The sequence below is a fragment of the Emydura macquarii genome, unplaced genomic scaffold, assembly GCF_026122565.2.
Source record: "Emydura macquarii macquarii isolate MOO-44397 ecotype Brisbane River unplaced genomic scaffold, CSIRO-AGI_Emac_v2 contig_3295, whole genome shotgun sequence".
Lineage (NCBI taxonomy): Eukaryota > Metazoa > Chordata > Testudines > Chelidae > Emydura > Emydura macquarii.
Window position 1 is genome coordinate 3,482,262 of NW_027133432.1, and position 13,629 is coordinate 3,495,890.

The window sequence follows — 13,629 nt, forward strand, 5'->3', positions numbered from 1 at the left end:
GGCTATGTCACTTGTGCCTTATCTCTTGTAACATTTTTTAATGTGTGAGTGGCAAAGTGGTGCGGAAGGAGCATAAACATTCATAACACAATAGAGAATTGGGTCCCAGGCCTGTAAGGATGGCACAGGAGGTGTGTGGAATACACTGATGAGGAAATTACAGGACTGTTATGGATTTTTGTGGCTTGCATGAGTTAGCCAACCACATCAGCAATTCCAAGATAGTGTCTGTAATTTCCTTCAAACTGAGCCTGCTGGAGGCACTTAGAGGGATTTTTCAAAAATAAAAATAGACACACTAGAAGGTATGTCAGTTAAAAAGAAAATACCCTATGTCCTAACTGGTCCAAACATGAAATTACAATCACCATCATGGAATCACCATGCAGGAAGGTTTCACAGCTCGGGCAGGGGCAGGACTCTTAAAAATTACATGCTTGAGCCTATAGAAATAATCTCCCTGTACACAACTGGTGGTTCTGCAGTTTTGTTCTCCCCAACCCTAATTTATAAAGTTAAGGAGGAGTTAAAACAATGGCAAATCTGTCATAAAACAGACAAGAGCCAGGAACTTCCGAATTAAACCTCTCACTCTGCTCTTTATCCACCCCACTGGGTATTGTATTGCTACATGTATCATATTAATTAGTTGAGAGCTATACACTAGCTAAGCACAATGGACTAAAATTAAGAACCGACACCTACAGAAAATAGAAGCAGGGTTTCTCTCTCAATTGTCTTCTTTTCCTCTCACAAGGCTCATCTCAAGTGGTCATAGTGAGATAATGCCAAAATGGACCATTTAAAAACAAAATAGGGAAAAATTTGCTCTCAGTTACCCCCATTGAAATCCAGAATAACCAGTGAAGTCAGTAGCATTAATAGTTTTTTTCAACTGTTCTTTCAGACTGTGGTCTCAGACCGAGTCCATGTTATGGCTTCCCTTCTCTCCACCATGAAGTCTGGACAGATATCCCATGGAATCCTCTGCTACTTACCACTGATTGAGTTCCTCGTGTAGAGGATGTTGTAACTGGAGTTATAGTGATGGTACTTGTTACTTTGCTTGCTCCTGGTCTGGAGGAGAAATGGTTCCTGGGGGAACGAAGGACGGTACCAGTCATAACCTCCTTTTCTGCTGCTACGTTCATTGGTCTGACTGTTATCATAGGACTAGCTCCCTCAGGAGCAGCACCAGGGGAGCGTTTAAACTGAGACCCTAAGTGAATATGAATTTTGTTGTCCTCTGTTGTAATAATGTTGGCATTGGCATTGTACTTCCGGATTGGGGTTGGGACAGTTTGTTTTTCTGGTGTTACTTTGAAAACAGCCCTTCCCATAGTCATATCCTGCAATTCTGGAGAGACAGAGATTTCTGCCGGTGCTGCAGATGTAGATACTGTCATTATCTGAATTGGGGATGTGGATCTTTCCATGAAAGGAGCTCTCCCTCCATCTGAGGACTTTTCTCTGGAGAATGTTGTTATAGTAACAGGTGACATAGCACGCTCTGGACCCATTGAGCTCTCACCACCTTTTCCTTTGTGCGACACATTTGGAGAGGGAATGATGGTAATCCGTGGTTTCTGATTTCCCAAGGTCGGAATGAGAGTGGTGCTTGAAAAGAATTCCTCAGATGTTGGGCTAGTTATCTCCAGCGTAGCTGTACTATTCTCATGATCTGGAGTCACCCGAATATGAAGAGGTTGCCCCTGCTTTGGTGAAAGGACAACCTCCCCAGGATTTCCTGGGCTACCATGCGTTCGGGCTCCTTTCTCGTGATCTGCCTGGGACACAGTCTCTCTTTTTCTCATCCATGGTATCCAAGATTTCCTCATTGTAAGCTCATTGGCTGCTGGGGGATACCTGTCAAGCACAGACAAGCGCTCCATGGGTTTTTTCAGCCCTACCTGCCGCAGATTACTCATGATGTGATTTTCCTCTTGGAAAGATTTCCTAATAAACACAGCTGGGGTTTCTTCTTCTGCTGCTTCACTACTCACTGCATCAGTCTGCACCCCAGTGGACGTCACAGGAACATCTACCATTCTTCTACCATTCATGCTGGGTCTGAGGGCATGACTGTAACGCTTAGAAAGCTCTAATTCTTTTGTTAAGTTTAGGACTTCCTGCCCCATATTTTTGTTTTTATTTTCTTCTGCCATAAATCGTTGCTGAAGAATGGAATAATCAACTTGGAGCTGGGAAAGCTGGTCTTCTTTGTTCATCAGCTCATGAATTTTTTCCTTAAGAGCTTGCACTTCTGCTTTCAAATCTCTGCTTTTAGCCTCTTCTAACCGAAACCTGTGCCTCAGTTCTGCTTCCTGACTCACCACTTCACCCTTCTCTATTGCTTTGTTTTTGGCAATCTGGAGCTTCATTTCCTCCAGTTGTTGAGATAGGAAGTTAGCTTTGTCCTGCTCAGTCCTAAATTTCTGCTCCAGCTGATCATATTCATCCTCTGTCTTCATCAAGTCTCCTTCAACCACTTCCAATTGTTTAAGATGTTTTCTCAGTCTTTCAATTTCAATGGTTAGTTCTTTAATCTTGTTGTCCTCGTGATAAGCACGTTCTGGTCCTTTTCTAGCTCGACCTCTTGCTATTTCTCTTTCTACTTCCTCTATACCATCAATTCTTTTCTTTAACAGATCAACTCTATAGCTCAGTTCAGAGGATTTTTCTTCTTCGCATTTCAGTTTCCCAATTAACTCATCTCTTTCCTTTGTTAAACTGGAAACTTTTTCCTCCATTTCAGTTTTCAGTTTCAAAAGCTTCTTACTTTCATCTATTAGTTTTTCAGTCACATCCATAACTTTACCTTGTTCCACCTTAACATTTTTGTTCAGACCTTCAACTTTTCTTTCTTCTTGCTTTATTTTTTCCATCATATTTTTTCTTTCATCCACCAGCATGACAGTAAATGACTTCAACTTTGTAAGGTCCTCTTTTAAGCTTAGTTCAGCTTTTTCCAACCTACTTTCTGAAGATTCAAGATCTTTCACTCGAGTCTTCACCATGTCCAACTCATTTATTAAGTCTTTGGTTAAATTCTTTTCTTTCTCCAGATTTAAGTGTAGCTGGGTGCATTCTGACTTACTTTTACTAAAAGCCTCTTCCAACTTCTCCAATTCTGACATTCTCTTCTGCAACTTTTCCACTTCAAGTTTCAGCTCTTTGCTATGGTGTTCTTCCTCTTGCAGTTTCTTTTTCAGCTCTCTACACTGGGATTCAGTTTTTGTGATCTCCTCATCTTTGCCTTCCATTTCAAGCACACGCTTACGGAGGTTTTCAACTTCAGCCATCAAGCTAGAATTCCCACATTCTCCTTTTGCTATTTTATCTCTTAATTCCTGAAGTTCTTCCTCAGCTTTTTGAAGATTTTTGTTAGTTTCTTCCAATTCCTCAATTCTACGTGTCAAACCAACCAGCTTAAGTCTCAACTGTCTATTATGTGACTCTTGATTAACCAGTTTAGCGGTCATCTCCTCATGCTCTTGAGAAAATGATAATGTCTTGTGTTCAAGTTCTGCTTCTAACTTCATCAGTTTTTGTCCATCTTCTTTTGTTTTTGAACTAATGACTCTAAGCTTTTCTTCTTCCTCCTTTAGTTTCTGAGTAAGATCTTGTATTTTCTGACTTTGCTGACCAAGTTGTTCAATATGCATTTGTCTCTCATCCACCAGCATAAGTGCAAATGACTTGAGTTTGACCAGTTCGTCTCTCAGTCTATTGAGTGTCTTTGTGTGTTCTTTTTCCTTGTGGGCTTGATAGATTTTTTCCTGTTCAAGAAGCTTCTTTAACCTGAAAAAAAGAGAAAAAATATATTATACAGGTGCATTTTTCCCCTTGATATTTCATGTTTCAGCCACGTTTTCTATAGGTTTTCATGTTGCATTAGTGTCCTAGAGCACTCTTTCAACACTTGGTTTCATGAGTCTCCCAAAGCACAGTTATTTAAATTAGGGAACCTTATTGGAAATCACACAAAATCATTTAGCATTCTGAAAACCAATGTCAAGTGTAAGATTTTATCCTCCAACTATTGTAAATTACTACACATTTTTCCCTTTATCTGGGCATAACTACATTATTGATTGAATTTTAGAATTCCTCTTTAATCCAATATATATGTGGCATCATTCAGTTACAGAGTGTGTTATCTTCAGTTGCAAAGGCGACAAAAGATTTTAACACAGCTTTGAACTGAGCTATTATTCTAAATGTATGTCTCTGGTATGATGATGGTAAAAGTGTATAGTTTACCCAACAGGACAGATCTATAGATTTAATATCCCATTGATATTGTGCCAGCTTTATAAGATGGAAGCCTCATTAGCTTCTACATGCAAGAATGAGTGATATGAGATCAGAACTGAGTGAGTGGCTTCAAGCAGCCATGCTTCAGTGAATCTACATTGGTCAGAAGTGACTCAGCTGAACAGAAGTACAGTATGTCAGCTCTCAGTTGGTCACCATCTAGGCATTGCAGCAGTGGGAAATTAGTATAAAAATAAAAAAGTTTGGCTACTTAATGACTGCTACGTTAAAGTCTTCAAAGTGTTTATTTTCCTGGGCTCAATTCCACATACAATTCAGTACATAAATGGTACTACTCTATTGACTGCGGGGATCAGACAGATCAAAGCCTTGGCTATAACACAAATTTTCTACTTGACATCCAGCAGTTAGAGAGCAATTGAATTTTCTGACATTTCATAGAATATAAAGGCTGATACATGAACTAGGTCTATTATTATCAGAAAAATTATTTAAATCTCTTATGTGTAATGATACTTTCCCAGCCCTAGTCACATAACATTTCAAAGCAGAAATCAAGCACATTTGTATACATTTTAGGCTTGTGTTTTAAATCCAGAACATATGGATATCAGGGTAGAAACTAAAGTGTCAGTGCATTATTTAGCAGAGATTTGTTTAAAAAAAAAAAAAAAGATGTTTTTCCCCTGTTAAAAAGGTACTGTTGTTGTAGGGATATTTGTTGCCATAAATTTAGTAGTACTGCTGTAAACAAAGTAACAATATTGTTTTAAAGAAGAAGATGCAGCTATGTTTACACAAATTACTGTGAAATTCCATACTGTTCAATCCATTATCAAAGTGCTCTCAGCTCCCATATCAAGATCTGTGCAACAATACAGATTCATTTCCTTTGTTCAGTCTATCTCCAAAACATTTTAACCCTTCACAACTAAGTGAAGAGCTAATTTATCTGGACCCTGATTTAATAGCAAGAACTACATTAACTTGTTTCTCAGCGACAATTAATGTTTCACTCCTGCTTCCATGGGCATCAAAAAGATGTGCAACCAGGATGAAAATCCCTAAGAAAGGAGAGGGAAGCCAGAACACTGAAGGATGCAATAGACAGGGAATGTGAGTGTCAAAGACTGTGCTTGAATGAAGGGGTGGGAAGGGATGTGGGTGTGAGGAGAGTAGCAAGGTTAGAAATGGAATTCATTTGTGGCTCAGGAGGAAAAGCAACAGTGGGGAGCAGGAACTATCAGGTATGGGATGCTGTAGCACATAGCACAGAGAAAGGGAGAAGGGAAAGAGGGGAATATCAGGGTAGCTAACAGAAGAGAAAAGCAAATATACCAGAAAAGGGAATAAATCAGTTTATCTGTTGCAGCCCCCTAAGAGATGTGAAAAAATGAAAGTGAAAGAAAGAAGATCCCCAAGCAACATGCACTGTCATTATATATTCTAGGAAATTGTGCACAGGATGGCACTATCAACACCAACCTCTGTACTGCAAGTTTCTTAACAAACAAGAATTGCTGAACTAAGTCCCTATAAGGTCAGGTAAGCAAAAAGAACTGTATCCCTGAAAATTCTCTGGCCCCTTTTCCCTTTTAAAGTTACTTTAAAACAGCCTAGATATTTGAACTGACATTCAGTTAAGATACATATGCCCTCTGATTCTAGCTCAGTGTAAATTAGATTTATAAGAACATAAGACTGGCCACCCTGGATCAAAACAATGGTCCCTCTAGCCTAGGGGTGTCAAACATACGGCTTGCGGGCCAGATACGGCCCACGAACCTTTTTGGTCTGGCCCGCAGGCAGCCGGATACAGCCCGCGAACATTTTTGTTCTGGGATAGTGTCCACAAACCTTTTTGTTCCAGCCCCTGGCAGTTGCCACTGAAGGGTAAGATGCTGTGGGCTGCCGCCGAAAAGGAGGATGCAGCGAGATTTTTCGGCAGCGGGTAAGACGCTGCAAGCTGTCTCCAGCTGCTGCCGAAAGGGATAAGTGTGGCCCACTTGGAGTACATTTTATTCCAATCTGGCCCGCCAGAGAAAGTGACTTTAACACCTCTGCTCTAGCCCAATATCCTATCTTACAACAGTGGTGAAAGACAAATGCTTCAGAGGGAATGAACAGAACAATGGAATTATTGAGTGATCCATCCCGTCGTCCAATCCCAAATTCTGGCAGTCAGCAGTTTAGGGACAACCAGAGCATAAAGTTAGATCCCTGACTATCTTGGCTAATAGCCACCGATAGACCTATCCTACATGAACTCATCTAATTCATTCTTGAACTCAATCATACTTTTGGTTTTCGCAACATCATCTGGTAATGAGTTCCACAGGTTGACTGTGCATTGTGTGAAGTACTTCCTTATGTTTGTTTTAAATTTGCTGCCTATTAATTTTGTTTGGTGACCCCAGTTCTTGTGTTATGTAAAGGGGTAAATAACACTTCCGTATTCACTTTCTTCACACCATTCATGATTTTATAGACCTCTATCATATCCCCCCTAGTAATCCCTTTTTTAACCTAAACAGTTCCAGTCTTTTTAATCTCTCCTCATAGGGAAACTGTTTCATACCCTAATAATTTTTGTTGCGCTTGTCTGTACTTTTCCAACTCTAATATATCTTTTTTGAAATGGGGTGACCAGAAATATACGCAGTATTCAAGTTGTGGCTGAAACATGGATTTATATATTGGCATTATGACATTTTCTGTTTTATTATCTATCCCTTTCCTAATAATTTCTAACATTTTGTTAGCTTTTTTGACTGCTGCTGCACATTGAGTGGATGTTTTCAGAGAATTATCCACAAGGACTCCAACATCTCTTTCTTGAGTGGTAACAGCTAATTTAGACCCCGTCGTTTTGCATGTATAATTGGGATTATGTTTTCCAGTGTGCATTACTTTGCATTTATCAACATTGAATTTCATCTGCCATTTTGTTGCCCAGTCACCCAGTTTTGTGAGATCCCTTTGTAACTCTTTGCAATCAGCTTTGGACTTAATTATCTTGAGTAATTTTTTATTGTCCACATATTTTTCACCTCACTGTTTACCCCTTTTTCCAGATCATTTATGAATATGTTGAATAACACTGGTCCCCATACAAATCCTTGGGAGACCCCACTCTTTACCTCTCTCCACTGTGAAAACTGACCATTTATGCCTACCCTTTGTTTCCTATCTTTTAACTCATTGGTTCCCAACCTTTTTGGCTTGAGGGCCACAGATATCATTGTTACAACACTGAAGGGCCAGCAGTCTCTGCCAGCAGCCACCACCCCATCCCACTGCAGCCAGACAGAAGTAGTTCAGGGAAGAGGCTGCCTCCCTCCTCACTGATCTCCCATTCCCCTAGCTGCAGCAGGAAACCGCACACATCCTGTAGCCCTATGCACTCCACCTGGGTCCCTAGGCAGTGGCTCCATTCTGTAGCCAGGGGAGCAGAAGATCAGTGCTCCCCTCCCTCTGGCTCCAGCAGGGATTCCAGTGCCTAGGGATCCAGGCAGAGCACTTTGCTATGCTCCTTGCTACAGCCAGGGGGTGGGGAGCGATGAGCCACTTTGAAAGCCCTCACGGACCACTTTTGGCCCCCAGGCCATGGGTTGAAACCACTGTTTTAAGTAATTACTAATCCGTGAGAGGACCTTCCCTCTTATCCCATGACTCTACTTTGCTTAAGAGACTTTGGTGAGGGACCTTGTCAAAGGCTTTTTGAATTTAAAGGCAACGCGCGTGGAGGAGGTATATGTTAGACTGGTACCACCTATCAAAACTAAGTGAATATAAGGGTATGTCTACACTATGGAGACTCTTCTGGCATAGCTATGGTGCTGTAGCTATACTGGCATAACCTTGTAGCATACATGCAGCCTACACCCACAGAAGGGGTTTCTTCATTGGTGTAGGAACACCATCTCTTTGAATGATGGCAGCTTCTATTGACATAGCTATGTCACCCAGGGGGGTTAGATCGACATAGTGATGCCAGTTAGGGGTGTTGATTAAATAATGGCTACCAAAAAACAACCCAAAAAAATCCACCCAAAAACCAAAATGACAACCACACTAACCACTGCATTCATTCTACTCAACATCCATCTGTCCTCAGGGGAAAAAAAACTAGGCCCCTTTTAGAATATTTCAAATTGGGTTCCCAAAAATCAATCAATCAGTTTGGAAATTTTGGCTTAAATGAATTTGCTTCAACTATACACATGCTTCTTGAGTTCATTTCCCATTAATATCTGAACGAACAACCCTCACTGGCATAAATATGCACAGAAGAGGTGTCAAAGTCACATGGACAAATGTTAGCAGAAACTAAGTATTTTCATTAGAAGTCCTTGCACACTCCAGGAAAGATCATGTGACTTATCTGATTACTCACAGCTGACCAACACAGTACAATCAGTTTAAATAACCTCAAGAAAGCCATAATCTGCTTGCTGATATTAAACCAGCCGAAACAACAGCTAACCTTGTTGAGAAATTTGTTATAGATTATTCTCCAGGATCTAGTTTTCTGAAATAGTTGGAAAGGACTGAGTGGACATGGAGGTTAAACTACCCTAACAGGTGCTGTGTCCAGGTTGTCTGGGTCAAGCCATTGTACAATGGTAAAGAATCACAGAAATAGTCATTTCTAATACTGAACAAGGAATTTTATTAGCAAACTGTATTATTTCCAAGGCTATTCCATCTCTCTCTGCTCTATTCAAGAGTTTCTGCCTAGAACTTTCCCATGATCCCCTTGCTTGACTTCCTGCTGTGTTTTTAAAGACATAGGATACATACTTTCACAGAGGGTTATGTTAAACTATTTTGCTTTACTTATGAAGCTATGGTGCAGTGCTGCCAACTCTCACTATTTTATCATGACGCTCAAAATATTTAGTGTTATTCTTAAACAGCCAGCTCCTGGAGTCATACAAATATGTGAGAAATCGAGCTTTCATTAAAAAGAAAAAGTAGTGTATTTCTAGTCCTCATAGTTGCAGAGAAAAGCTTGAAAAAGTTTCAACAAAAATCAGAAGGCAAATCAGAGGTTCAAAAATCAGAAGGCAAATAAAGAGAACCAAAATGTTTGGTTTTTTTAAAATCTCATGATTTCTAAGCCGATTTAATGGTTTTTGCATGCCTGATGTCTGATATTTCAGTGCTTGTGGTTTGACAGTACTAGTCACATGTCAACAATTGCTACTGGGAGTGTATGCTGCTAGTCTGCTAAACGGCGTTAGAACTGTAACTGGAAACTAATCATCAGAAAGCGCCTTACCGAAATAACCATTTATTAAGATAAAAGAGAAGTTAGAGATGAGGCCCAGAAGCAGAGCCATTCAGGTACTGTCATGCCATTCCTGTTCAGAGAGCTAGCGGAACACTAGGGCAGTCAGGCATGAACCTTTCAGAAACAGTACAGCCTCTTTTTAAGAATTAATGTTACAATACTTGTATATGAATGAATGAATGAATGAATGAATGAATGAATGGAGAGAGAGAGAGAATCTTTACAAATGTTGTGTTGGACCTTCAGAATATTTTGGTTTGTGAGTTCCTACACAATAAAACCAGATGGCCTGCAGTTTAAGAAGTGGTCTTATATCAAATAGTAAACTTCTATTTCAGTGTCCACAGAAACCATTTAAAGTTGTTTCTGTTGTTTTGTTTTAGTGTTACTGCTAAGCAGCAGAATAAAAGTGACTTTTGTCTTGCTATACAATACTTCAGATTAAATGGTTAACTGGAATTTCAGCAGAAACCAAAGATACGCTGTTCCATCTTGATTTTTGCTACTGATCTGTCATCAGGCTTTACATCCAGCATTAGCTGGGATGCTGTCGTTAAGGCTATTTGAGTCACACTGGCCTACACAAGCTCCAATGACTCACCAAAAAAAACACTCCCTTAAAGACTCGGAGCAGGTAGGTCTTAATATACTGTCAAGAACAACTCTGCTCTGGGTCATCAAGAGAGGTGAAAGCCTTGCATGCAGTGTCAAAATGACCTACCAACCTTCAGTGGAGCAATGAAATGATTTACTTGAGAAATGAAATACAGAGTGAGGTATATTCAGAACCACTAGAAACTAGTAGAAAGTTCTGTTCCCAAAAGGCTGGCCATTTTGCCTTATTTTTTCAGAGAATTGTGGATATAGTTTTGAAAAATTATCGATAGAAGCACTAAGTGCCCGGCATTTCTCGTCAGGAAGAGGAAAAATCAGACCCAAATTGTTTCATCTCTCATTTTCCATCTATAAATGGGGATGACACCACCTATTCCACTTTAGAAAACACTTCAGGATCTAAGTATTATTCTTTTTCCCTTCTACTTTGCATAATTAATTGAGGGAAGACTTATGTGAAAATGTCTCTCTCACATCATTCTCCGAATATGACCAACTTCCCATTCAGTGTAATCCAGGAACAAGCACTGTTGCTTAACTAGCTGAAAGTGGAAGAATGCAACAGTGGCAAGAAACACAATCTGAGTGGCCAAGCACATGAGCCCACAGTACTCAGAGAGCATGCATTACCTTGATGATTGGAGGGCAGATGCCATCAAATCCTGGGTAAGGTTAATGTTCAAGAGAGGATTAGACATTTATATGGGTAATGGAGAACACCCACTCTTACACTGGATAGAATACAATAAAATGAAACCACATAAAAAGGGATATAAACTCTTATGCTTCCAGATATGTGTCAACAATTAACTTCCTGAGTTAAGAACAAGTGTCCCAAATGGGCAGGTGATTCTATAATTCTCCCATTACAGTGATTATTGCATCTTCCTCTGATGCTTTTGGTAATGACCATTGTTGGAGACAGGATACTGCTCCAGATAGACCCACTGATCTGTATGGCTATTCCTATGCTCTTCATTTTCCTTCTCCATCAGAAAACAACACTCCCCCTCCCTCCTTCCCTTCCTTCTATACACAGAATTGCTTTTTAAATTGTCATTGGATTACACAGGTTTAGCTGAGGACACGGTTTGGCATATGGAACCTCTACTGGTGATAATGCATGAGAATTAAGAACGCTGTTTGACTTTCAGATCCCAGGAAGAGGTTTATAGACCAGCAGTTGTGGGAGGAGAGGAAAACAAAAGACAACTTTTTACTTATGAGCAGTTTAATTTTGTGCTGGAAATGCCTCTTACTAGCCAGGGTGAGGATTTGAGTGGCCAGGAAAGGATGAGGCTTCCCCATCCCCTTCCCTTTGGGCATGACTGGGGCTGGAACTTCCGATTGTACAAGGTCTTCATGCTAAGGGTGAGAAAAGGGGACAGCTCCCTTTCTATTCCCTCTGGCCTTGGATAGGCTGTTGATGGTGTGAGGGCTCATGATTGTCTGTTATTCCTCTCTCCTTCCACAGGTGCATCCATCCAGTGCCAGAGCTTTGTCCTACCAACTACTGTTGATGGTATACCCACTTGACTCCTCAGGGCTCTGAATAATCACTCTTTCAGGTTAGGAAGGCATTTTTTCCACACAAAAAAAACTGGCTAGTGTTGCATATTTTTTCTTCCCAAGATTCCACTCAGGAACGAGGATGTCTGGTTGTGTGCAAGTGTGGTGAGTGTGGTGAGTGAGTGAGGTGAGCGTGGTGAGTGAGTGTGTGTGTGTGTGAGGGAGAGAGAGAGAGAGAGAAGTTTTTCAGAAGTCCAGTGTGGATTATGATGCAGTCCCAACTAGCAAATTGGTACATGATTAAGCTCTGGCAGCCGGGGCTGAGATTAGATGGGCAAGAAAATCGATCTATGAGATCTAGTGCAGACAGAGGGCCTCTTTCATCTGTGCCCCTAATACTGATATGAAGAATGGGTGAAAGGAGAATGGGCTACTGGATCTAATCCATTATATTGAAGAGTAACTGGTCGCAAACCTGGAGAGGCTGAGTGACGGACTGTTAGTTGGAATCTGCATTGGCTTGCTCTGCTGGATGGTTTAACTCACCTTTTAATGCTGATTGGTTTATGGAATAAATACAGTTACAGCCTAGTTTAACCACATATTGTTGTCCTGTGTCTTTTTCCTGCATCTGTCAAGTTCAATCACTGACATCCAACAATGCCATTTTCATAATCTCTTTTCAGAACAGAGCTAGACGTCAACATTCATTACAAATTACAGCTGAAGAAAACATTTTTAAAAGAACAGTGCAACAGTGTGTCACCTGGAGAGTTTAGAGTAGTGTTGTTATGGAGATCTACTTTATATAGGACTTATTTTGTTTGGACACAGTAAGAGAAGTACTAAACCTCAACCAATGTCAAGGGTCAATTTTTGGCTCATGGAGGTGAGGAAGAAAGCCAGAGGTATTGCAGTCAGTTGGCTGTGTGGTTCACAACATAGACATTTAGAAACACTGGTTTTTGTTCCACTGAAACACACTTAGACTATTGCTGTTCCAACAATCTGAGTATTTCTGTACCATATTGTCCACAACTGCTATTACCATACCAGACAGTAGATTTAATGGACTGACCACTGACAGTCTTAAACCTTAAACAGCCAATCTGTTATCGTTTAGGATAGTGACAACCAAGTTTCTTTTTGTGTAGTTCACCTAATACATATGAATTCTTTTCTCTCTAATATATTGAAGGTTTCAAAACAGATGTAAATTTTAACTTCCAACCAATCCTTCTCTGAATTTGAAAAGTGCATATAGAAGGTAAATATCATTCTGATCTAAAACATATGGTAAGTTTCTGCTTCAGTGGCCATAGGGGCAACTCCACAATGTCATACACAAATTTGATATTTACTAAACATGTATGATGAATAAAGACTGATAATGATACTTAGCACTTGGAGTCAACATGAAAACCTATATACATTTTTAAGACAGGATTTTCAAAAGTGACTAGGAATTTTGGGTATCCAACTTGAGACAATTTAAAACTCCTGATTTCCAGAGGGAAGATATTCAATAGTATCTAAAATCAGGGCCCTTTGTGGTGTTTCAAAGTGAGCATCCAAAATTTGATGTACCCCAAATAATTTTTGAAAATCATTATAATAGATTATATTGCATTTTTCATTTTTATGTCTCACAGCACTTTCTAATTGTGAGTAGCAGATGGGGGAAACTGAGGCACAGAGCTAAGTAATTTACCCAAGCAAGTCAATAGAAGCACCAGGAATAGAACTCCCAGGTTAGTGGGATAATGGATAGTGTCAGAGGAGGGAGAAACTATAAGTTCTTTGGAGCAGGCATCCTTTTTGTTCTGTTTGTATAATGCCTAGCACAATGAAGACCTGGCACAATGGGGTCACTGAAGCTCCTAGGTGCTTCCGCAATGCAAAGAAGAAGAAGAAATAATACAATTTAAGAA

The 13,629-nt window shown here is 40.1% G+C and overlaps 1 protein-coding gene across 8 annotated transcripts in view; it reads right to left on the reverse strand.

The window, feature by feature from the left end:
* The window catches only part of FILIP1 (filamin A interacting protein 1), a 139,292-nt gene that overhangs the window by 13,770 nt on the left and 111,893 nt on the right, over window positions 1-13,629 (reverse strand). For all 8 annotated transcript variants that reach the window (XR_010917108.1, XM_067532681.1, XM_067532678.1 and 5 more), the window contains one exon: window positions 999-3,801. Coding sequence is in view for 7 of the 8 variants with exons in the window: in XM_067532681.1 (XP_067388782.1) it covers window positions 999-3,801 (2,803 nt within the window). In the remaining variant the exon portion in view is untranslated. The remainder of the gene's footprint in view (window positions 1-998; window positions 3,802-13,629) is intronic.